This window comes from Perna viridis, chromosome 12 (assembly GCF_037379345.1).
Source record: "Perna viridis isolate PV_CMFRI_1.1 ecotype Kerala chromosome 12, ASM3737934v1, whole genome shotgun sequence".
Lineage (NCBI taxonomy): Eukaryota > Metazoa > Mollusca > Bivalvia > Mytilida > Mytilidae > Perna > Perna viridis.
This window is the reverse complement of record NC_142456.1, coordinates 29,304,928-29,330,099: the sequence shown is the minus strand read 5'-3', so window position 1 is coordinate 29,330,099 and position 25,172 is coordinate 29,304,928. Positions and strand designations below refer to the sequence as shown.

The 25,172-nt window shown below is 33.8% G+C and overlaps 1 protein-coding gene across 4 annotated transcripts in view; it reads left to right on the top strand.

Annotated features, from left to right (window-relative positions):
- The window catches only part of LOC148601943 (uncharacterized), a 32,599-nt gene extending 8,225 nt beyond the window's left edge, over positions 1 to 24,374 (top strand). For 2 of the 4 annotated variants that reach the window (XM_088554878.1, XM_088554877.1), the window contains 14 exons: positions 1,033 to 1,208; positions 1,545 to 1,635; positions 2,378 to 2,471; positions 5,515 to 5,777; positions 6,810 to 7,001; positions 7,987 to 8,080; positions 13,874 to 13,972; positions 14,396 to 14,576; positions 14,853 to 14,932; positions 16,483 to 16,581; positions 18,720 to 18,849; positions 19,251 to 19,443; positions 20,371 to 20,513; positions 21,069 to 24,374. In XM_088554878.1, coding sequence (XP_088411004.1) covers positions 1,033 to 1,208; positions 1,545 to 1,635; positions 2,378 to 2,471; positions 5,515 to 5,777; positions 6,810 to 7,001; positions 7,987 to 8,080; positions 13,874 to 13,972; positions 14,396 to 14,576; positions 14,853 to 14,932; positions 16,483 to 16,581; positions 18,720 to 18,849; positions 19,251 to 19,443; positions 20,371 to 20,513; positions 21,069 to 21,206 — 1,973 coding nt within the window. In that variant the 3' untranslated portion in view covers positions 21,207 to 24,374. The other 2 variants (XM_088554879.1, XM_088554880.1) reach the window with 2 other exon arrangements.
- The last annotated feature ends 798 nt before the right edge of the window (positions 24,375 to 25,172 follow it).

Sequence of the window (25,172 nt, the reverse complement as noted above, 5' to 3'; positions counted from 1 at the left end):
AGATATCCATTAAAGAACGCTTCCAGTTACTTAAAGCTAGCTCAGTACACATCAGAGAATGACAATACCTTCAAACTACCAGCATTAGAAATAATCGGTCACTACCATTCCAATGGACCGGATTTGGAGTAGTAACGCCTCGTACTAAATAGGCAAGGTTCGATAAATAGGCAAGGTTCGATAAAGTGTAATACTAAAAATGACTTAGTTTTTACGGAATAATACAATTAACAAATCTCAAAGAATGGACGCTAATTTAAAAATCGTCCTTCGAAAATACCTTCAAAATATTAATTACTGAGAACGACAAAAATAATAGAATATTCTTTCTGATACATAAACATGCATGTAAGGTGTCAAATGAAAAGCTCCCAAATGAAAAAGTGAGAAGTCAATTGTAACGATTCGGTGTTCATGTGAGGCCAAATAAGATATCAGCTCTGACTACCTATAGTTAAATATGCAAAAGAAATAAAGAACTATTGTTCAATTTTCAACACATAGTGTAAATCACTCCGACTATCTCTTATTGGTGCCAAAATAGATACAATGTAGTGTTTTCAAATATGTGGAAAGCAACCAAAGGGTTTACTTTTTTGGATCTTGTAACGGTGCCAAATCTTATATTTACTGCTTTTCTTGACAATTTTATCATGTAGAAAATACATATCTGTCATTTAATCGGTATTATGACATTAACATACCCCATACACAAAGTTAAAGCATGAAATACAAACAGAACAACCATACAACAATTTCCTGACTAAAAGACAGGTATATAAAATATTATATTGAAATGATTTATACTGGTTTATTTTAAGCATCTCCGTCTTCTTGAAAGCTCCAATTATTCACCTGCGTAACGTACATATACAATGGTTCATCCCAGGAAACCCAGAGGTACAAGAACCTTTGTGGTCTACCAGGAAATACAGAGAAGAATAAATCAGCTTAAAATCTTACATTTTTTTTCCTTTCACCATTAATAACTTACCACTTTTATATTTACAAATGATCAGCATTTGATTTCAGTGTTGGACGCTTATGGTAAGCCGCTTACAGGGACTCTTATTGGGAATGTACATTTTATTGGATCGTTTGATGAATGTCTGTCTATTGGGGATATCTCTGATGCTCCAAAAACACGGTACTGCAGAGCAAACTTTCGGGTTCCAGAAACCCTCGTAACAACATTAGTAGGAAATGTGGTATGTTCCGTACAATTTTTTATTGTATCGAATGTTACGTGCTAATATATGTACATGTATGCATAGGAAGTTCAGAAAGCAACCAGTCAATTTTTACAACTATAATCAAAGTAAGAGAACTTCATAAAAGTGGAACTTTATAGTAGATATGTTTTAATTATATTGTAGTCAGCTATTCAATCAAGCAGGTAGTCAAACACTACACTGGTAATTATATATATATATAAAAAAAGAGCGGAATTTTGTTAACGAATTTATCAAGTAATATTTCAGTCATCAAATGTTTTGTCATCTTTCTATTAAAATGTCTATCACATTTCATTTCCCTTTCTACAGAGTACGTACGGTGTTCCCTTCACAATAACGTGGGGTATGTGTGTGGTTCGAGATTGTTTTTCAGAGGATATCCCAGCATTATTCCGACTCGGTAAGACAAACGCCAGTTTCTGGTATTGCTTTTGCAATTTGTTTATGTTTTTTAATCTAACTTCATATATTGTTAACAACAACAAAAATATACAATCGAAAGATTTGCACTTGATGAACAAATGAAAGAAAATGAGTTGGTAAGGTTTCAATATTTTTTTACTCTTCAAAGCCTCGCACTTATTCTAAGACAGATAACTCTGTAAATACTTCATTTTTCTATTATTCTTTTGAACTTTTTAAGCAAATCCAGTGATGTAGAGATCAAATCATGGTCTTTTCGTTTAGAGAAAACATTCTATAGTGAAATGATGTTGTCAGATTGGTGGAGTTTTGACTTGCATGTTTCTAATATTTTCCGATTTTTCCTAATTCTTACAAAAACTTACACAAGGACGTCCATTAAATACAACGGAATGTCGACACGCAGGTCGTTCAACATTGGCGTACTTATCACAAAACTAATTTTAAACGTGAGAAAAAGAAAAAAATACCACTAGAAAGTGCAAGACTATGAAATCTCAGTCACATTCATGTAAGATTTCAATATTTCTAACTCAACAGAGACTCGTTAGATAATTTGAAAATCTTACACCTACATTGAGTGTCGGAGAGTTCTAGATGTCTTGCATTCTAAGCGGTGTAAGATTGTCTCCATATCCAAAGCTCTTGTCAAGATTGACGAACACGACATCGAGAAATGCGCAATAATTATTATTATTGAATATAATTTATTTTTTAAGGACTCTTAGATTCGTTTGGTCTTAAACCTGAGAGTGTTGTGTGTAGCGACGAGAAACCGGCATTATCAAATGACCAACCTACGATAGCACTACTGTAAGTTACCATGTTATATTTCCACTCTACTGATTTAGTTGGTCAGTGGTCACCATGTTCTACATAGCGGCAGACTTAAACTACCACTTCTGACAAGCCTTTCGAAATTCTCGGACATTTTGCGAATCATACATCGTACGAAGCGGAGTATAACCATGTGAACTATTGCCATCACTTCGCGACCGCCTCGTCGTCTTCATCGTCGTCATCAATATTTTGTTCAGAAACCTTTTTCGCTGGAACTACTGGACAGTATTTAATGAAAGTTGGCATGATTGCTTCTTATGGTATCCTACGCAATGTATATGCTTCGTAATTTGATCTGTCGGAAAAACATGGCTTCCGGTACTAGAACATATAGGTCAGACAGCAGTTTTTCGCATGTTTCTCCGTTAGGTTTAGCCAATTCTGACATTGGGTGAAAGTCTTCCGCGTGATGAGATTTGTCTGTAGCAAATATGTTAAACCATTTTGGAGTTACTGCCCTATTTTATTACCCTGAAAAATCTGTTCTCAGAAACTACTGGACAAAACTCAATGAAATTTGGTATGATTGTTCCTTGGGGTTTTCTTCGCAAAATGCATTTTTTCATCCAGGAAAACAACATGGCGGCAGTAACTTAAAATAGAATATAGGAGTCAGGCAGCAGTTTTTTGCATATATCTCCAAATCCTTTGGTTTTGCAAAATTCTGAAAATAGGGTAAAGTGTCGAACATTCTTAGGTCTATCTGTGGTCGAAATCTTTTGAAAATCTGTTAGACCATGATTTTGGTATAATTGCCCTTTTTGGATATATACATCTTCTCTAAAACTACTGAACAGAGTTCACATAAAGTTAATATGATTGTATCTTAGTTAGTGTATCCCGCACAAAATGACCGTTTGGATTTTTGAAGATCCGTAAATAAAAAAAAACATGGCCGTCGTCACTAAAATAGAACATAGGGGTCAGACAGCAGTTTTTCGCACGAGTCTCCAAAACCATAAGGTATAGCCAAATCCCCGGAATGAATGAAAGTGTTCAACATAATGAGATATATCTGTTGTCAAATCCATGTTGAAGTTATTGCCCTTTCTGGACTTTTTTACTACTTTAAAGAATCTTCTCCTCAGGAACTTCTGAACAGATTATTGAATCAAATGAAAGTTGGTATAATTGTTCCATAGGGTATCCTGCACAAAATAAAAGTTGATATTTTTTATCCATGAAAAACATTGCCGCTTGCATATAAAAAAACAGAATGTAGCTTATCAAGCCAGGTTGCTTTTCAGACTCTTAAGGGTTTCCTAGCTAGTAAGAATTTGAGAAAGCAGTCTGTAGCGTCAAGCGTGAGTTTCGAAGTTAGTCGCTGCGCGGAGCATGCACACAGAACGGCGCTCGGAAAAGTTCGCATTTCTTCGTTTGTCCTCTGGTCAGACGTTTGTCTGTTTAACGAACATTTCCTATTTCCTTCAATTCTCAAGTTTTAACGTTTAGAATAACGGCGTGATGTGTGTTTTGGGGATACATGTAATATATATATATATATATGCTTTTCCTGAATATTTTGTGAAATTGTTGTAATTTCTATTGATCTGTTGTTTGCCTGCTTGTCTGTCTGACTGTCCGCAAATGTTCCTCTTAAATGTCAGTAAGCAAGAATTCTAATTCAGCTTTATCATTAATTTTGTTATTTGACCACCCACTGCATAGCAAATAGCACACAAAATGTTTTCTTCGTTACAAGATTAAGACATCATTATTTCTCACTGAAGAAATGATCGAACAAAATACATGTACGTGATAGGAATTTTTTTGGTTAATTTGTGTGACATTCAAATAATATTCAAATCCTAGCCGATTTGTTTTTATATTCATACCAGGCTGAATTTCTTCAGAATCTCGCACAGGATAAAACAAATAAATGATGCTCAACTTTACATACAGGTATATTGATGATGCATTGTCCATCAACAACCCTTTTTTTTTGGTAAATGGTTACCGTCAATAAACCCATCAGAGCTCGAGATAAAGGAAACTACAGAAACAGCTTGTTCTGCATATCGATCGGACGTACATCTCAAATTTGACAACAGTGGTCATCTCAGCACTAAGGTCTATGATAAAAGAGAGAACTTTAGTTTTAATATCATAATTTGTCCTTGCCTGTGCAGCAATATCCTTAAAGCTTCATCTCCTGCATATGGTGCTTTTATTTCACAATTGATTCGCTACGCTAGAGCAAGTACTAACTACTCTGATTTCCTTGACGCAATAAATATGTGTGTAACAGATTTCTGAATCAGGGGTGTGAGGATATGGGTCTAAAAAGGTCTGTCACCAAATTCCCTTTCAGATATCAGTCCTTGGTTGAAAAATACTTAGTTTCTTTTTAAAATAATGAGTACTGATTTTCTTTGTTCATTGTTCTTTGTGCCGATGTTACCGCTAATTAACCAATTAAGACAATAGCATGCAAATGCTGTTTAATCACTACTGGTGTATTCACGGCGCAATGGAAGAGGGAGCTTTTGAGCGCTGTAAAACCTAGATTTAACCCACCATTTCGTTCGCAGTACCTGTACCAAATCAGGAACATTGCAGTACCAGCTGCTCCGGTGGTGCAATATCTAATTTGCCAGATTTATTTTGGACTAGACTTGATTGTGAATCAAATTAGTGGTCGGTAATTTTGTTGTTACCCTTATTCATACACATTAATAAAGAATAAACTGATTTATGTTTTTGACATACGTACGATATTCTGAAATAAGTTAATTATATTTGTATGACATTTCGATCGGTTGCTGCTCTATCGTTTGGGCTGCAATATACGTTCAGGTAAACTTACGTACTTACTTGGTACTGTGACGTCATTATTGTTGATCGCGGTCTCATTCCACCCTTCTCGGTTCGCAAAGCGTAAGTTGGTCCCAAGTTGGTTGTATAGTATGACTTGGTCAAAATTAAAAACAAAAGCAAAACGAAAAGGTATTAAAGTTTGTTTTCAACACTTCATTTGCGAAAAAAAAACATTTACTTTAATCCATTTTTTATTTAGGTCAGTAGCCTGTGTAATCGCCGCCATTGTTGTTTTTGCAACAGTCATTAATGGTCTTACTAGGAAGAAAGGCCAGCTAAGACCAAGTTCATATAAACAGAATGTGCACATAAATCAAGCGTTTGCAGACACAAGTGGTGCCAATGGATGGAGTCCAGTAGTAAAGGAGTTACAGAATGGGTCTTTCATAAGACAAAACAATGATGCTGAAACCGGAAGTAATACCAACTTAACGGAATCAATTGATGGAGACGACGAAGAAGGTATTATAATAAATTTAGAATATAAGACAAAATAAGATGTAATAGAACAGGGAAATAAAACATAAATGACATACTACATCCGACAGAAATAACCCGATTAAACCTAAAAGATAAATGTATTAACAACTACACGTGTAAGTCATAGTTGTAAAATGTTCAACGTATACAACTGAAAACACTGTGGTATGACGTGTTTTAACTGGCTGGTGCTGCTGTGAACAAAAATGTACGCAAGTCACATTTTTTGCTTATGACCCACACAGAACTTCCATGGTTGTTTGGGGTGTGATATAGTGCCGATACGTACGTTTCATATAATACATTTGTAAAAGTAATCATTGGAACCAAGATTCTAGCTGAAATATAAAGAATGTATTCCAAGGACAAAGACCAGACAGGAAAACAGACACACACAACAAAGAACACAAAATAAACTTATACGTACAAAGCAACAAAAGTAAATGAGCAAACTCGGACTCCACTAAAAACCGGGAGCATGAACCAAGTGCACCGGTGGGAGAGAGAGTCCTCTTCTTTTCTGTTTCTGGAAACACCTGCCGAGCTCCTTTTAAAAAGTGAAGTCCGGGGTACACGAAATGGAAAGGAAAACCATGACACGTTGAAAGAGTAATCAAGGGAACCAAGATTCTAGCGAAAATTAAAAGAATGAAATCCAGGGACAAAGAGCAGAAATGGAAAACAGCCAACCACAACAAACAACATAAAGTAACTAAAATAATAGCGCGGTACAAAAAGTCTGTATAGGGCATAACGTAAGAGTTGTGATATCAAAACTTCATACGCAAGTGCTGAAGGGATGATGCTACAGATTAAAAGAAAGAGTAACCGAGGCAACCAAATTTATAGCGGAAATGAAAAGAATGTAATCAAGTTGACAATACGGAATAAAAAAGTCTTTGCGTTTTTCGATCGTAATATGACTAAACCATTTAAATCAGATGATACTTTGGAGAGTCGCAAAGAAAAAAAATGAACGAAATGGAACCTAAGCAATATTGACTTTATTTTTAGGCTTTTTCAATCGATTTATAAGATCAATTTCACTGTTTACCGGTTTACGTACATTACTGTCTTTCGAGAGGGACCCGGAGGAAATATCATGTCTATATGGAATCCGGGCCTTGACGGTATTGTGGATATGTGCTGGTAACGCATACCTTTTTAATGCTATTTGGGGCGGCGTGACTGATGTTGCTGTAATAGGTATGTAGTTCCCCCAAAATATTTTTTGATGTATTGTATCTTTTGATTGGTTAACATTTTTCTGTTTTCCATTGACCATGTGATTGTGACGTCATATAAAGTTATTTGTTGTGTTCTCTGCTACACACATTCATGTTTATCATATGTGGATAAAGACTGATTATAAATGTATCCAGATGTGCCATATTTGATAATCTTATAGTTCTTGATTCATATGATAATCATATTAGTATCCGATGATTATCATAGATTCTCATACCTTAATTTTGACTTCGAAACATGGTCATCATAGTTGTATCAAAAAAACATGCGATTATCATTTGATAATCATGCGATAATCATATGTAAACTGAAACGTATGATTTTCATATCATGCTCGATTGAGGTGACGTCATATCAAGTTATTTGTTTTGTTCTCAGCTACACACATTCATGATTGTTTTATCGAATGTTTCATGTATAAAAAAAATTAATAATTCACTCTGTGAAATAATTTCGGTAATTTAACTTTAGAACATTCTCCCGCCAAAACGTTATATCAATCCGCCAATCACGCATTTTAAAATTCATGTTGAAAATATCGATAAATTATGAAGAAAATCCATATGATAAATAGGATAACTAATTTGTCATCGTTAATAACCAAAATATGATCACTCGTGCCAAGAACGCTTGAGGATTTAATTCGTGTGCGGAACAAGTTCCATTACTCGTTAAAACTAGGCGTTCTTCGGCGCTCGTAGCTATTAATTCTTTCCTATTGATTATCTGTGCGGGAAGTGTTTTATCACTACATATACGATCTCAAGTGTTTAATAAAAGTAATGAACATCCTTCAACAATGAATCAAAACCTTAATGCACTTTACTCATTTCACTGCCATTAAATTTTGAAAGATTTATGAAAAAAAAACACAGTTATGAACATTTAAGCGCATTTCTAAACACTGCATCAATATTGATATAATCTGTATTTTTGTTAACAGCCAATCCTCTAGAAGCAGTGGGTTTTCTTCAACGATTTACCTTCCAGTTTGTCTTGTCTGGGACACTCGCCACTGATACTTTTCTCGTGCTCAGGTTCGTAACATTTTCAGATTTGGTAATTATCTGATGAAGTCTTGAATCAGATAATTTCCTACTAAATATTAGCAATATTAAATATAAATATTTCAACTAAATATATTGACATAGTATGGTGACACTCCTGAATCTGTTATGTATTTTTATTAACTAAATTAAATGTGTTGAAATACAATAGAAATATAAATTTATGAATAATTCGAGAATATTCTTTTGTTTTAACACAGTTAACACGGCAGATGAAAAAAGTACTGTTTATTAAAGCTAAACGAAATACTGATATGTAAAACATAGGAGCATGGGTATGGAGACAACGGATATTAGGACTAATATAATAAAAAAATGATCTTAAATTGTGTATTTTTTTATTTTTTTTATATTCAAATTTACTATAAACAATAAATGTAAAATATTTTATAAATATCAAGGGAGGACATATGAAAGTAAAGACTCAGATAATCAGATATTATATCCTTGTTAATACCAAATAAAATTAACTAATAGGTTAACACCCCCTCCCGCTCCAAAAAAAAACGACTTTTTTAAATGGGACGGGAATTTCAAAATCAAGATTTTTTTTCACTTCAGTTTCTTGTATTTAGGCAGAGTAATATACAAATCTTTCAATTCTTGGTGACAAGAATAATGTTTCTACTCCGAAACTGATGTGGCTATGGGTGTGGAACATGTCTGTACACCAAAAAGATAAAATTAGGTCAGCAAATATTTGGTAAGGAGTAAAAAATAAAAAATAAAATCCTCCTAAACATCCTATATTTTTGGTTGAATGAAACCATACAAAGCACGAGAAAGTCTGGGACTCGTGCAGGCCGGGTTTAGCTTCCCCTGCGATAGCACAAGAAAGTCTGAGACTCCTGCATGGAAGCAGCCCAAGTCTCAATCAACTATGCATGACCAATCTAGAGTCTATAGCCGTTTAGCACCCCAAAAAATATCAATTAGGCAAAAAGCAATCAATGAGTAAATTCATGATTGTATATTATATCTAATTAAAAATCTTGCACACTTTTATAGAAAGTAAGGGGTGAAAGGAGACAACCTTGGAGTATTTCTTGTATGTTCATTGAAGGATGTTGAGAGTGTTGAAGTGTGGAAGACTTGGCATTTGGTGTTTTTGTAGAGTCCTTGGATAATCTTTACTATTTGACAGGAATTCCACAGTGTCTTAGTACCTTCCAAAGTGCAGTTCTGTTAACTATGGTAAGGCTTCTTGAAGTCCACAAAGTTAATGTAGAAGGTTGATTGTCATTCTATTTACTCCTCCATGATGACCCGTAATGTGGCAATTTGGTCAGTGCATGATCGACCGAATCGGAATCGGGAGAGTAGCTGAATTTCTCTCTAGTTTTTGGCAATTGATCAGGTCGCCCTTTTTTGCAAGCATAATGATGTAGCTTAAACTCCACTCTTTTGGAATTTCGACTGTTTCCCAGATGTTTTCAAATAGGTCATGCAAGGTGATGTAAGGGCCCGTACAGGTCCGAGTGTTATCAGAACAGGTGAAATATTGCTGCTCGGGCGTTAAACCCCAACAATTAATAAATCAATTAATCGAGATGTTGTAGGTTTTTTCCGGGTTGATCTTCAAGATCTCAGGTGGAAATTTGGTTCGGTCTTAGGGCCTTTCCAGTCTTTATTTGTAGGTCTTTTATGATTTCATCCTTCGAGATTGGGCCAGTATCAACATCAAGGTCTTCTCCAGAAGGTAGATCAGGAGCATCTGATATATCTTCTCCATTTAAAAGTGGTCGATCCAGGTTCGTTATCACATTGCAATCTTTGTCTTTCACTGGTTTTGATGTGTTGGTCTTTCTACCTGCCAGTTGGCGTGTGATGTTGTACTCAGTCTTTGCTTTTGAAGCGAGCTCGTTGATGTAGGTTCTTTTATCCCGTCTGTTCCGTTCTCGTTACTTCTTTCCTAATGCTTATATGTTCGCTCGTCAACCATTCTTTTATCAATTTTGTCTTGACCTGGTCAAGTTATATCTTAATAGACCTTCGCTTCTCAGTTGTATCGATTGTATTCCTTGTTTGAGAATCCAAGTTCTTCTTAGCATGTGTTGTTATATGTGAATTTTACTCTTTCCAGTTGTTTGTCTACTGTGCCTCTTCCTTATGTTATACTTTCGCCTTCTAATCTGATCTTGTCTAGTTGCCCTGGCTATCATGATCTTAAATTTAGCCACCACAAGTGGACGATCGGATGCTATATCAGCACTTCGATAGCTCTAATGTTTGTTATGCTCTTTCTTTATATCCTAGCGACTATTATGTTGTCTGTCTTGTTTCTAGTTTTCATTTCCGGAGACACCTCGGTTGTTTTGTGTATATCCTTTTGAGGGAGTTGGAATGTCGTACCTCATATGACCAGATCGTTCTGGGAGCAAAGATCTGCATTCTGAGTCCATCATTTTTGTTGATGTTACCAATTCATTCCTTCCCCGTGATGAGTTCTCCTCCCTGTGTTATCTTTTCAAACTTTGGCATTCATGTCACCCATTACAATCAAGATGCCCCAAGTGTTGTTCAATCTTGGGTAACTTGGAGCTGGTTGTAAAACTCTTCTTTGTCTTCTTCCTCTGCTAAGTTGGTAGGAGCGTAGCATTGAATGACTGTTACTTTTTGTATTTTTGACATAAATCTTGCCACGACCAATCTGTCACCCTCAGGATTCCATTCGATGAATGATGATTTGGCCTTCATGTTGAGTGAGATTTCTACTCCATATTGATAGTTGCCATCCTCGTTGTGAGGTCCAGAGTTCAGTAGAGTTTGCCCTGAAGATAGTATGACCGCTCCAGATGATATCCATCTAATTTCGTCCAAAAATATCAAGGTTGTAGCGCTCCATTTCTGTTGCAGCCTGGGCAGCTTTTCTGGTTTCGTATAATGTCTCCGCGCTCCAGCTTTCAATCATTGAGGCAGTCTTAAGGGAGAAAAGTTCCATCGGCGGATGAAAAAATATAGTTAAGTGGAATCGAAAGTATTTTGTAATACATTTACACATAACACAAGTATATTTCAGGAATGTTGCATTGGCTTCAGATCATATAGTGAAAATATTAATTAGTTTCGTGATTAAATGTATTATGTAAAAAGATGCATATTTAAAGAACGGTATATACATGTGATGATTTTATCTTCAAGATATAAAAAGTGCTGTGGAGTAATATTTACAGTTTAATTGTTCATGAAAGACGTGCATTATAAAGGTTTGACTATGGTCTGCTTTAGCGGTTGTTCTAATAGTTGAGAGCATTCAGCGTCATTAATTAATTATATAAGACCAGGGCTTTTGTAACAAATACGAGATTGTGTGTTATGTTGGATAGTATTTTGTTACGTAGTTAATAACTTTTTATTATTTGTTTTTTATTTACTTAAGCCTGAGAACACTCTCTGTTAGTGGGCAGCACAAGCTGTATATTTTGCAGTAACTTTTTAATGAATTAAAACTTTTGAGATTATGCATTAGGCACATTGGGCTACTATTAAGTCTTAAGTGTCGTAAGGTTTCACCCTATTCCATTTCGATTTAATTGCACTTTCTCTAAGACATTTACTAAGGACTTTGATAACGTATAAGTAAATTTGAGTAGTTCAGGTTTTTATTAGTAATGTTAAATAACATTTGAAGTTGATCAAAAGACCCATTATAGAAATAAATCCATCATCTCGGAACTAATTATGTTGTGTTTAGGAACTTTTCAACCATTAAATTAACAAGTTCTTACGCTGCTATGTCGCATATGTCAGGGTTAGGGACTGCCCTCATTGCACATCGCATTAAGAACTAATTCTAATAGAACAAATTATGATATTAGAAGTAAGTTCTCATTGCTTAAAAGTATAGCATAGTCTTCTTTTTTTTCATTTCAAAGTGGTCGTTTTCATCCGCCTTAATTAGTTCATCACTGAACATGTTTGTATACATGCGTACATACGTTCCTTGTCTTTAACTATAGGTAGCAAAAATAGTCAAGAAGTCTACGCAATTTCCACAATAGGGAATAATCGGACGTCATGGTATTTTTATCTTTTCTCTATTGGAGATAAAATCTGAATTGGTTATAATGTTTAGTGGTAGTTCGTTATAATGTTTAGTGGTAGTTCGTGTATTTTTTTTCATCTTTCTAATAGTTTGTTTAACAAACTGGATTAATATACAACAAGAGTCTCTGGATATTGATGTATCCATTAATTGCTCATTGTAACATTACGAATTTTTCTACTATAAACCGCAAAATGTTAATATTAAAGACATTTGTTACATACTTCTTCATACATAATTTAACATGTTGAATGGAAGTTTATGATACATTCACTGTATGTATATGAGATCCCTCTCCTCTCCTTTCCTCTTCTTTTTTAATTTTTTTTTCTACCAACATTTTTTTTATGAAACATAGAATACAACATTTTTTTTCACCATTAAGCAACTTCATTTATTTTTTCTTGCCACAGCAAAAATATTTTTTTAATTTTTCTTCAAAGTGAAATTAATGTTTTAAATCCCGGCCCCCCTCAATATAAAAATGGTCGGTGCCTTATGACGTGTATTCATTCTAAAAAGGGAGATAACCAAAGAAAGGTCTCGCGGTAAACTTAGTTAGAGTGTAAATGCATCCACCATTGACAGCATTGTTTATGTAGTGTGTTTATTGCTGTGGTTGTGAAGTATATTCGTAGAAATTGTAATATTTCCCAAGATCTTTATTCAAATAAAGTTTAATGACCACTTTTTTGCTTTGAAATATAATGATCAAGTCATACCAACGGAAATAATTACCTTTCCTCCCAATCTAATGCAAATAAATATCAGTCTAGTGACGTCATTGGCGATTGTATATTCTTTAACAAAACTATAGGCCTCTTTGATATGGGAATCATTGTTGTATGTATAGCATCAGTTCATTTATTGAATACATATAAATCAATTTCAATAACAACACACACATATATATATAAATATGTATAATTATAGGCATAATGTCAGTTTGTCATATTTCTCTCATTACTTATTTGAAATGAATTGGCACAAATATTGACAAATTTTCGCGTAAATTGCCATGAAGATTTTACAGGACGTCATTGAGTAAAAATGACTTCATTTGAAATCTTGAGTAAAACAATCTTAGTAACAAATGAAATTCCCTTTTTGGTTTTAATGCTTCATCTTTAAGGTCGATTTCTCAGTGTTTGAAGAGTAATCTTTAAATACAAGTCTTCGCTTTAGTTGTTTACTATGTTCTTATAAGCCACAATATCTTACAATCTGTATTAAAAAGTAACTATAATATTTTCTGATTGAGACGCTAAATCAGAACTAGATAGAATTATCTAACCTGTTGTCTTAGTTTATTGTTAAGGTCCCATGGGTCCCAAAGGCAAGTGCGAAAACGAAAGGGATGCTAAATGCTGAAACTGTTTTTTGAGTGAGGCCGTTTGCAAGCTACATCAAGTCTCAAGGGAAACCTTGAAATTGGCAGAGATTGATGTGAACGCTATATATTGATGTTGTTTTGGGATGGCAGTTTGTTTGAGCTACATCGGATCTCAAGATAAACCTTGAAATTTTCTGTTATCTATATGAACGCTAGATAGTGAAATAGTTTTGGGTGGGGTTGTGTGCAAGCTACATGAGGTCTCAAGAGGAACCTTAAATCGCTGATATTGCCAATTTGTTTCAGATCATTTGAACTGAAAACTAAAAGTGTGTGGCCCATTTACTACTAGTTCATTTTTAAATCCCTTTCCTTCGACTTTCAGTGGATTCATAATGACACACCGACTGTTGGCATATATATCCAAAGACGAGTCTATGAAGATTTCTACTGTTTTACTTTACTACGTCCGTAGATATATAAGGTAAGTATTTGCAAGTTAGTCTTTGAACAGTCTTGCACGTGTTATCAGTTAAAATGCTTTATAAATAAATTTTATTGCGGTAAATTGCTGTCATAATTTTGGTAATTCAGTGGGGATGGAGCATTTTGGTACGAATAAAACTTGTAATCAGGATTACGCACATATAAGCAAACATTTATCTTAAATGAAAAGTATTGTATGAAGCAAATATTAATAGTTGTATATTAATTTCGTTATCTGTATAATCCGTGTAAACTAAGTACGAGACGATGTTGAATATGAATGAACAACGGAAAAATGGAACATCATAGGAAACGGGCAGTTTTGGAAAAAGAACGATCGGGTATAGGGAAAGTGCCAAATACGGATTGTGGATAGTTCTTTGCACCAGTACAGACCCTATAAATATCCTTCAAATTCCAGACTTACCCCTGTGTACATCATCATATTGATAGGATATGCTACATCATACCCGTATCTCGGAGATGGTCCGACATGGCCGGCAACTCTAGAACTCGCCGACAGCTGCAGGACTAGATGGTGGTACCATATACTTTACGTTAACAACATTGTTGATGTTCAAGGTCATATTCCATTTGTTCAGGTGGGCTAAATACCCTTTTAAAGTTAAGATCATTACCGATTTGAACTATCATGGAAATTATATAGAATAAGTATATCACATTTTTAAAGGTCAAGGTTATAACATTTGTTGACAATACGTTTGGTCAAGAACCTTTTCTATATTAAACACATTTGGCATCATCCTTGCTAATATTCATGGTTATTCGATCTGGTATGTTGAACTTCGAAAATGTTTATGTCCTAATACATTTGAACAGAATAGTTATAACAATCTTGATTTTATTTTATTTTGTAGTGCATGCCTTGGTCATGGTTCAATGCAGTGGTGATGCAGTTAAATATTGCCACACCTATTCTACTTGTGTTATTTCTAGCGTAAGTCTAGCTTCGTTATTGTTGTTTGTCAATTCCTTAATGAAAAGGATAGTGTAATATGAGCCAGGTGTAAACTGTAAGGGTATGTAGTTGAATATATTGGTATTTAATAGGTGTTCATCACCAAATATTTATTTCTTTATAACTTAACAAGGCGTTGATATGAGAGCAAAATTTTGTTTCTCTTAAAAGTAGGAAACTAATAAAGATTCTTGATCAGTCTTACAGATTACCTTCCTGCCAGACTGAAATCGAGCACTTTGGGTAGAAAGATTCGTATTTGTAACCATTATGAGGACTTCTTCCTCATTCAAATTTTTATTTCTTTTGGTATTCTGTGCTAAAAAACACTTTATCAATTGAATTTGCCTAATTCGTTCAGAGAAATGGTGTTGTTAGTTTCCGTCCTAATTTATGATGAAATGATTTCAAAAATTATGGCAACGATGAATACCAAAAAAAATGTTACCCCCACAACTTATTTCTTCAGTTAAAATTAAAGTACCATAATTGTTACCATTGTAGTTTTGCCTCATCTATATTTTTTTTACTTTTCTTTATGATCCGTTATTTTGCAAAGACAGATTCTCTTTCATTTTTTTAATGATCGGAAAATTTATTTGTGATTTTGTATACTATGCCTTAATGATTCAAGAAACAATATCATGACGAAAGCAAATTTAGGATCTGGCGCTTTAAACAGTTTTAACCACCGTTCGAATTTTTATTAACCTTTGAATACTACGTCACGATAGAAGCATCGTTGTTAAGTTATTGTTATCAATATAACACTCATTGATTTTATCTTGTTTGATTTTACTTTTTACGGAAACCGTTGTCGATCTGCTTCCGGAAATACGTTACTAATCGTTCGGTTTGAAGGTTTTGAGAAAGTAGAAAAAATGAAGTCAATGGACAAGGTACAAAGCAATGAATAATCATATTCAGATAAAAAAGAAAGAAAAATCAGACAACCCATGAAAATGCTTCGAACACGTACAATGATCGGTGGCCACAGATAGGCGTAAGCATTTTTGACAGTGAATACAATTATTGTCCAAAAAAACTCATTACGCCGTCAGCGTGTTTGTTTGTTTGTTTTTGTTTTGTGATTTTTCTAGATATAGATAATAGAGAATAAAAATTACTTTATTCAATGGTGTACATGTTACGTTGCTAAGTCTAAATAAACGAGACATCTATTTGTGTACTTACTTTTCTAGCTGATGAGTAAAAGAACAATCATAGGAACCGGGGCGTAACGTTAATTAGAAAAAAACAATTCAGGTGAAAAGACCATAAACACAACAAAGAACAAAACAACAATCATATAAAAACATATTTAAATAAGGAACTCGTTCTCCACTGACAACATGGAGCGTGGATCAGGTGGTACGACTACAGTCCTCTTTTTACCTTTATATAACCACCTACGAAAACAATTATAACTTATACTATTCATTGCTCTTTGACTTTCAAAGTAAAGACCGTTATGAAATGTTTATGTCAAGTTCTTTGCTAAACGTATAATTTTGTATTTTTCCCTTTAGATCGTTCAAGCTCGGATTCACGATTGTCATTTTACTAATGCTAGGTGGAATAACTGCGACTGGTGTCAAAGAACATCATTACGGAGGTGATCTATTAAGGTAATTCATTGTATTACAATATACCGCAAACAACTGAAATAGAGGCGGCAGGTGTGCATTGCACTATAACATCTAAACCAAAGATTTTTATAGAAGGCCGTCAAAACCCTTGGTTTAACCAACCTTTTCTTCTGGAGATTGGTCTAAAAAAGAGGACCACTGTAGTTGTTTCCAACTATGCAGATTTTGCCTAGATATTGCCATTTGTTATACGGACTTCATTCCTTTTGCCTAATGTCTAGAGTTTGCCTGTCAATTCGCTTATTTTGATATAGCTCTATTTTTTTACAAATGTAAACACACTACAATGAACAGATTTTAAAAATTCAGCAGTATATACATTTGTAAAGCCAACTTTTAATACCTTTATGTTCTTTATATTTATTATGTTATGATAAACTAAGGTACATATGTGATTCTTCCTTTGGTTTGCTTTGTTTGTCCAGAGAATGAAACGTGCAGTGAAAGAGAAATCAGGGACATTATTAAAAGCTAAATTAAAATTGTTACGTCAGTTTTCATGGGCTAACGTTGTAAATTGAACGATTGACGTCGTAAAACTAAGACCACATACTCTCTCAAAAAAGAAACGCAACATAGAAACATATTTGTTAAAATGCTATTTCTCTGTGTTTTAATGAGTTTATTAAAATCATATTGAATCTATCAATTGAAAACCCATTTAAAGGTATTCAATAGAAGTCATTTAAATTCAATCTAGAGCTGTATAGGCCAAAATTTGTAACGTGTTACAGCTGGAGCTTGGTTTAAAAAATGCACGACCTAGACAGAGCGAATCATGCGTAATTTTGTAGCGCGGAATTTGAGTATAAAACTCGGTGTTTATTTTCCTGAACGCAGTTGTTAAATTGAACCCTTAAGAAGTGTTGCTATGCTGAGGTTTGATGCTGCTACCCATTATATGGTAATCGGATGACATCAGGCCGGGGAATCCCACAATGCTGTTGCCAGACGTTAAATGTTCACCGCAGTACGATACCTCGTCTATGGGAACGATACAAGTAGCAGGGTACTACACAAGACAGACACCGTTCAGGCCGCTCATGTGTCACATCTGTAGCCAAAGATCGCTATATCCGGTTATTCCACCTGAGCAATAGGACTGTCACTGCAACAACACAACAGTCAATAACATTCCTGGTATACTCAAGCATCTCGGCACAGACCATAAGAAATCGCTTACGTAACTACGGGTTGCGCACCAGAAGACCATACTTTGAAGCCACTCTGAGATGCCAACACCTCCAGGCGATGGTTCGATGGTGTAACACAGTTGGTGCCCGGAACCTACAGAATTGAAGACGAGTCAAATCGCATTTTTGTGTTGAATCTCGTTTACAGTTTGAAAAAAAGTGACGACAGAATACGTGGTCTTCAGGTGCCGTATTGAACGTTTCGCCCCGCCAAGAATTGTGTCGTAGAAGTCGACAATTTCGGCGGAGGTAGTGTCATGATGTGGGCAGACGTCTCATTTGTGATGTAAATGTCATTTTTTTCCTGTGTTGTTTTTTTCTTTTTTTAGAGAGAGTATATAGAGTCTTTTTATGGAGATTTGTCACCTCTTAATCATACATGCAACAGTCAGCTAAATGACATTTTTAAGCAGCTATTATGTTTTGGTAGTAATTTTTATATGAAAGTATTTTGCTACTGGACTTTACATCAAAAAGCTTAATACCAAGAAGTTTAAAATTATATAAGGATGTGGGCCCATCAAAACGTGGTTGCTGTTTATTTATTGTGATTAACATAAGTTGAAGTCATGATTGTTATTTATGTAAAGTTGACCATAATAAACAAAATTCCATTGTTTTTTCCTATTATCGTTTAAACGCCATTTTTTGGACGAAAATTGTATGGTTTACCACCCTCTCCCCTTTGGCAACCATGTGTACAAAAACACAAATATCCTGTTTAAGAATTTTGATAATAATTTTTTTGGAAGACAGCTCCCATTATGGTTTTCCAATATATATAGTTCTAGTGTGTTGAGATTTGTACATTTATCACATTTATGAAAAAGGTTGTGTGTGTGTGTGTGCTATCATGTGCCCTGGTCCAGCTGTTTCCTTAGAGTTCGGATATTTGAAAGTTACCTTTATTCTGTTTTTTTATAGCTCATTAACGGATAACGGTAACTACTGGAATAATGTTTTCATAGCTCCTTGGTGTCGTGTGTCATCCTACTCTGTTGGTGTCATACTGGGATTCATATTGTTTGTCAGGAGGCGTCAGAAGATTGACGGTGTAAGTGAAGCGTATTTGTCTTCTCCAGATTATTGTGAGCATTAGGGGTATTGTAGAAATATGAAATAGAAAAGCTGGGTCAGAATACATTAATAAAACCAGAATGAAAAATACTGTTCACCTGAAATATGGAATAAGAAATAAGAGCTACCAAGGTAAAGGATAAATCTGATGAAAGTAACTGCTGAGCAAGTATTACCGATAATCCTTTTGTCCTGAGTTGAAATTGTCAATCGTATGTTTTTTTTTTGTTCGTTAGTTAATATAGTGTTCAGGCAATTCTAAATTTTGCATATAAATCCGTTTTTTGTTTGCTATTGTGGAAAAGCTTGGCATGAAATAAATGTTGAATATTGCATTGCGTACGATCCGAATTTTTATATTTGTGTTTTGCTTTTTAGTTAATTGCATGCGTGGGTTGGATTGTTTCGACATTAGTTGGAGTGTGTTTGATTTTTATAACATACCTAAAATATATGAAAAATGCAAAGGACTGGACATTACAAGAACAGGCAGCCCACGAAGCACTTAGCCGTCCAGTCTGGGCATGCTGTGTTGCCTGGGCAATATTTGCCTGTCATAATTATGGAGGCGGTAAGTGTTGAATGTCAAAAGTTAGCATTCAACTATAAGCGGAATGAATAAGGTCAGTAAACGTAATTCCTGAGCTTTTATAATTTGTTTTTTAACTGTTCCATTCATATTTACAATTTAATGTAAAACTACTTTAATTCGTGGTTACCAATTTTCGTGGATTGGGGAAGATACACATGTTGAATTGGTGATTGTGAGCTTTCCAGTATACACATCAATGGAAATCTCCTTTTCATTGGTAACAAATTTTGTGGTTTAGCCTCCCCACGAACATTTTTTGTATTCCAAGTATCAATAATTCCTGTATCGCCAAAAGAAACTTCTGAGAAAATAAGATTATGAAAATACGTCTCATACGTTGCCTTAAAAACAATTATTTCCCATGTACATATCTTATTCAGGAATATTCTGTGTCTGACAAAAAGATTAAAGACGATGCATTTTTTATAATATCATTTATATACCCTTTGTACTGTTTTTGGTACTTTTTTACCATTTTTCTCCGAGGGTAGTTTTATGCTGTTGCCGTTTGATTCGGAATTTGAATAAACAATTAACCATAATGTAATCGGGAGGTTTAAATAGCGCTATAAAACCATGTTAAACCCTCCATATCAATCGGAAATGATGTACCAATTAAGGACTATACAGTTTTTGCCTTGATGTCACCAATTATTGAACGGACTTTCCTATTCTTTTTTACAATTGTCTAGATTTATCAGATCTGTTAATTTTCTTATCATTAACCTTCATTCAATACTAAAGTAAACAATTCAGCAGCATTTTTATACTGTATTTCCAAGGTAATGTCGAGAACAGTTGTCTCTACTATTATGACACACAACATCAGGTTGGATCGGAACGTGTCTGAAAATGTTTTGATTTGCCCGTCTTTCTCCAATGTATTACCCTTTTATTATTTTGTAGGCATCATCAATACGTTTTTATCATGGAAAGGATTTATACCACTGTCCAAACTGTCATACACGATGTACCTGCTAAATCCTATCGTTGTAGCATTGTACATGTTTTCTAGGAGATCGCTGACATATGTCAGTGATATCGATATGGTAAGAAAACAATAAATATAAATATCTCTCTCAAAATATCATACACAGTTTTGCCATGTTTAGGAGAATACTGTAACAGTAATGGAAAAGGGTAAATTTTGCGAGTGTATTTTGGTCTGTTTAAGATAAAGAAAGCAAAAAGAGAAATAGTCTCTTAATTTACTGTATAACTTAAATGTTATAAAAATTACTATTTCGTTCTATTGGGTTTGTAATTCTCGTTCAAGTAATTTTTTTTACCAGCATTTCCGATGTAAAACGTATTCAAAACCGAAGACCGAACTGCATTTTATTGTTTACTTCCGGGATCTCGAAACGCTGTATTACAATGCAAAATCTTCTATCTCATCTGTTTTCTTAATCTTTATATCAAGCAGAAATATAATTTATCGTTTTTATCGGTATTTTTACTCAAACAGATCTGATTTAAATACTGAACTCAACGCTTTGTGAATGACAAAAGACCATGCAATTGAATGGCAGACTATGAACCATTCTCGTGTAACCATGGAGTCGTATGACGAAACTAACATACCCTATTGGGTTTATTTTCAGATTTTCTTAATTTCTTCGTTTTACATCGTTACTGCACTTTGTGCCCTGATATGCTCAGCTTTATTTGAAACACCATTAATATCCTTGATGAATTCGTTTAGAAGGAAAGATAGTGACAAGTTCATGAAAGAAGATTGAGTTTTGTGCCAAAATATGTACATGTATAAATTGAACAACTGAACAATATTTTACTTTTGAACATTTTGTTGTTAAGAATCACTATGTCGTATAACTTTATGTGAATTTTGATTTTTAATGTTGAGGTTTGTATCAAAGAGTAATCAAGGGAACCAATGCTATAGCGGTAATCAAAAGAATGTCATGCAGGGACAAAGACCAGACATGGAAAATAGACATACACAACAAAGAACATGAAGTAACTAAAATCATACATACAAAATAACAAAAGAAAATGAGTAACACGGATTCCACTAAAAACTGGAGCATGGACCAAGTGCACCCGTAGGGTAAGCGTCGTCTGCTTTTCCCGCCGAGTTGCTTATAAAAGTAAAGTTCGGGTAGACAAACGAGGAAAGGAAAACCATGACCCGTTGAATAAATCAGTTTTAATCGTGCAGATGGATACACCATAACGATCCACGAGTTCATGATGACGACCATAAAACTTCTGAAGTGATGACTTCAATCTTGCAGCAACATAACCCTGTTCGAGAAGCCTATTTGTTAGAGTTCTAGCGCGATACAAAAAGTCTGCGTAGTTTCGACAAGCTCTGGCATAACGTATGAGTTGTGATATGAACACACCATATGCAGGTGCTGAAGTGATGTTGCCACAGATGAAAGAAAAGCCGACAATTCTGAACGAAAAGTTATCCCGTTTGTCGGAAAGTTTGGTTAATAGTTTTCTTTTACCATCGATTCCTAAGTGTAGGTCAAGATATGAGGCTGACTTCACAGTGTCTGTAGTATCCTTTATCTCAAGTTCTTTGGGATATATGCGATGTATCAAATCCCCGAAATTAGGATTGTTTAAAGATAATACGTCATCTATATAGAGGAAACTGAGATTAAAGGGTCTAGCCAAACGATATTCCTTCTTTCGGATCAGATCAGCTATAAAGTCAGCCTCATAAGAGTGAAGGAATAGGTCAGCGAGTAAAGGAGCAGAAAATGAGACGTTTTAGCATGTTTCTTTTTTTTAGCATGTGACAAAATTAAGGCGCTAAAAATGACACATCGGTAACAATATCATTTTAAAGAATCATAGTCAGTGGTACGTTTCTCACTCTACACTACAAATAACGTCATTATATGACCATAAACATCTTCAATATATTTCATATTTTTTTTTCGTTTTTTTTTTCTTATTTTTCATAGGTTGCCTTACAAAATTTTACTGAAATACCGCTATTGGCAGTGTTATTATTATGGCAGTACTTCAGATTTATTTATTTGAAATATCAAACTTAAATGATATCTAAACTGTTGGATAAAATCAAGCGCAACAATTGTTTTTGTTGGGTAATTTTAATAAAATTCTTTATGATGAATTACCAGATATTGGTTTTTGGATTTAACACAGTGCAGAAAGTGTATCAGTCATGTAAAAATTTGTCTTATTTCAATATATTGTAAAACTCATAATGTCAGAGTGAAAAAGGATTGTCTCCTGTCAACAGTGGATGAGTCAGAATATGTGGAAAATTCTCTTACAAATTAACTGTAAAGAGATCAAAGTTATTTCCGTTATTTTTAAAGTTTATATTGCTTTTTATGTAATCTATTTCACTCGTATCATTTCAGTAAATTACATTACGAAGGCTGTAATGCCGAAAATTTTGGTTCATATTCTTTAATTATTATTATTTTTTTTTTTTTGCGTTTATGTATATTTTAAATGTATATTGTTCCATTTTACCTTTTAAACATGGCAATTGTTAACTTATTCATTATGCTGAGTTACATTTAATTTGAGCCACTTCACAATATATATTATTTTTATTTTTTAAAAATAAATGATATGAGTGAATTGGATTACATAAAAAGCACTATAAACTTTAAAATTAACGGAAATAACTGTGATCTTTTAATAGTCTTTTAAACGTGGCTATTGTTCACTTATTCATTATTTTTATTTTTAGAAGACACGAGTGTCTGATAACTACATATATATGAATATAATTGATTTGTTAACTATGTATAGAATTACTGCCATTGACATAATTTAATGTACATATTTTGCCTGTATAAATCGTTTTTGCGTCACAGTTAACACAAACATAAAACAAAAAGAAGCCTTTGAACATAAAGTTTATTCAATACAAATACATATATCTTGATGGTTCTCAATTTTTCAAGAGATTTCGAAAGCTCTGTCCTAATTTTGTATCTTAAATGTACTGTTATTATTGTCACGAGTTTCACGATCAGTAATTATTCGCGAATATGCACATGAAGCATTTAGCATATGATAACTTTCAACATAACGCAAACTTATATACTCATGAAAATTTTTGAGAACCACCAACCAAAAATAAGTATGATAACAATAAATTTTTTACCTGTTTGGATGTGCATATAACTAAAATTCACATGCCTTTTCTTTTACTGTTGAATGTTACCGATGGAATAAGTACTTGAATCTAGACAGAATATTTAAGTGTATTTGTATGTGTCTTCCTTTGATAGAAGGAAACTTTTTCCCGTTATGAATGTTTTGTAAATGGTTGATGTATACAGCTGATCCATGTCTGTGTTATGTGGGGTTTTTTTTTACGATTTCGCTCAATTAGAATAACATCAAAATAGCTGAGTTTCGTTTTTAAGTGAAATCAATCAACAGTGTATTTACAAATACAAGGTCCAAGACTCGTAGGTCAAGGGGTAAAGACAGAACAAAGACGAAATGGAAGAACAAAAACAACAAACATAAACAAAGCAAATACAAATATCCAACAAAATTTAAAATGCAACGACGAACTACCTACACAACTGTGAACACATAGATGGAAATCAGTTGTCCTTTTCGTTTTGTTTGTTTGTGTTTTGTGTTTGGTTTTCTTTTTTATTTTTGTTTTTGTTTTTGTTTTTTGTTTTTTGTTTTGGTTTTTGGGTCTGGTTTTTTTTGGCTATTTTTGTTTGTTTGTTTGTTTGTTTATTTGTTTTTTGTGTTTTTTTGTGTTTACGGTGTTTTTTTTTTTTTTTTTGGAATAAAACGAACGGAGCTATATAATGCTATGTTAAATTTATATTGCAAAAGATGAAAAAGTTTTAAATCGAAGTAATAACTCTTAAAAGCGATGATTGTTTAAAATGTTTGGCGTCGTAAAAAATGAATAAGAAAAGTAACTAGATATAAAACAATAACACTGATGACATATGACATCTTGGTTCAAATTGCCTTTTACTTTTTGAGATAAAGTTTGAGACATGTTCTTTCAACCATGTAAATGTAAGAAGAAAATTTTAAAAATGTTTTAACAACAAATACAAACTATACACCGTTCACTATTTTGTTTCAATCTTTATTAAAAAAATGTGGGAGTATAAATTACTTGGCGGGTTGTAATGCGATTTTTTTAAAGTCGACTTTGCAATGCCATGGTCAAATGTAACTTGGTCAATCTAATAAAAACGAGGAATAACCTAAATTATCCTACGTCTTTTTATGGCAATTTATTCTAAATTATTGATCATTTTGCTATCTGGTTACTGCATTTTGATCTTTATCACAATAGAAAAAACGACATAGAACACTATCTGAAGTCATTTTCTATTCTACGTTTTTTTCTTGTTTATTTTCTTTGGTCACTCGCTGCGTGTTTTGAATAGAATTTAGATAATTCAAACCGGAAATTGTGTCTAAGAAACCGGAAGATGACAATATGCTTATCATTACGCTTGACTTGAATGTGTTTACATTAAAAACAAATCCATAAAAAGGAAAGTCTTGTCAATACACATTTGTTTGCCATCCATAAAATATTTCATGTCTAAAAATGCTAAGATAGCAATATATAATTATTTACGATTGATCGAGATACAGGAAAATTCAAAAGAATTTGATGATAATATAACTGGGAAGTAGAGAATGATCCGCGGTGTATAAATGATTAATAAGTAAAAGTAAGAGCCATCTGCTGA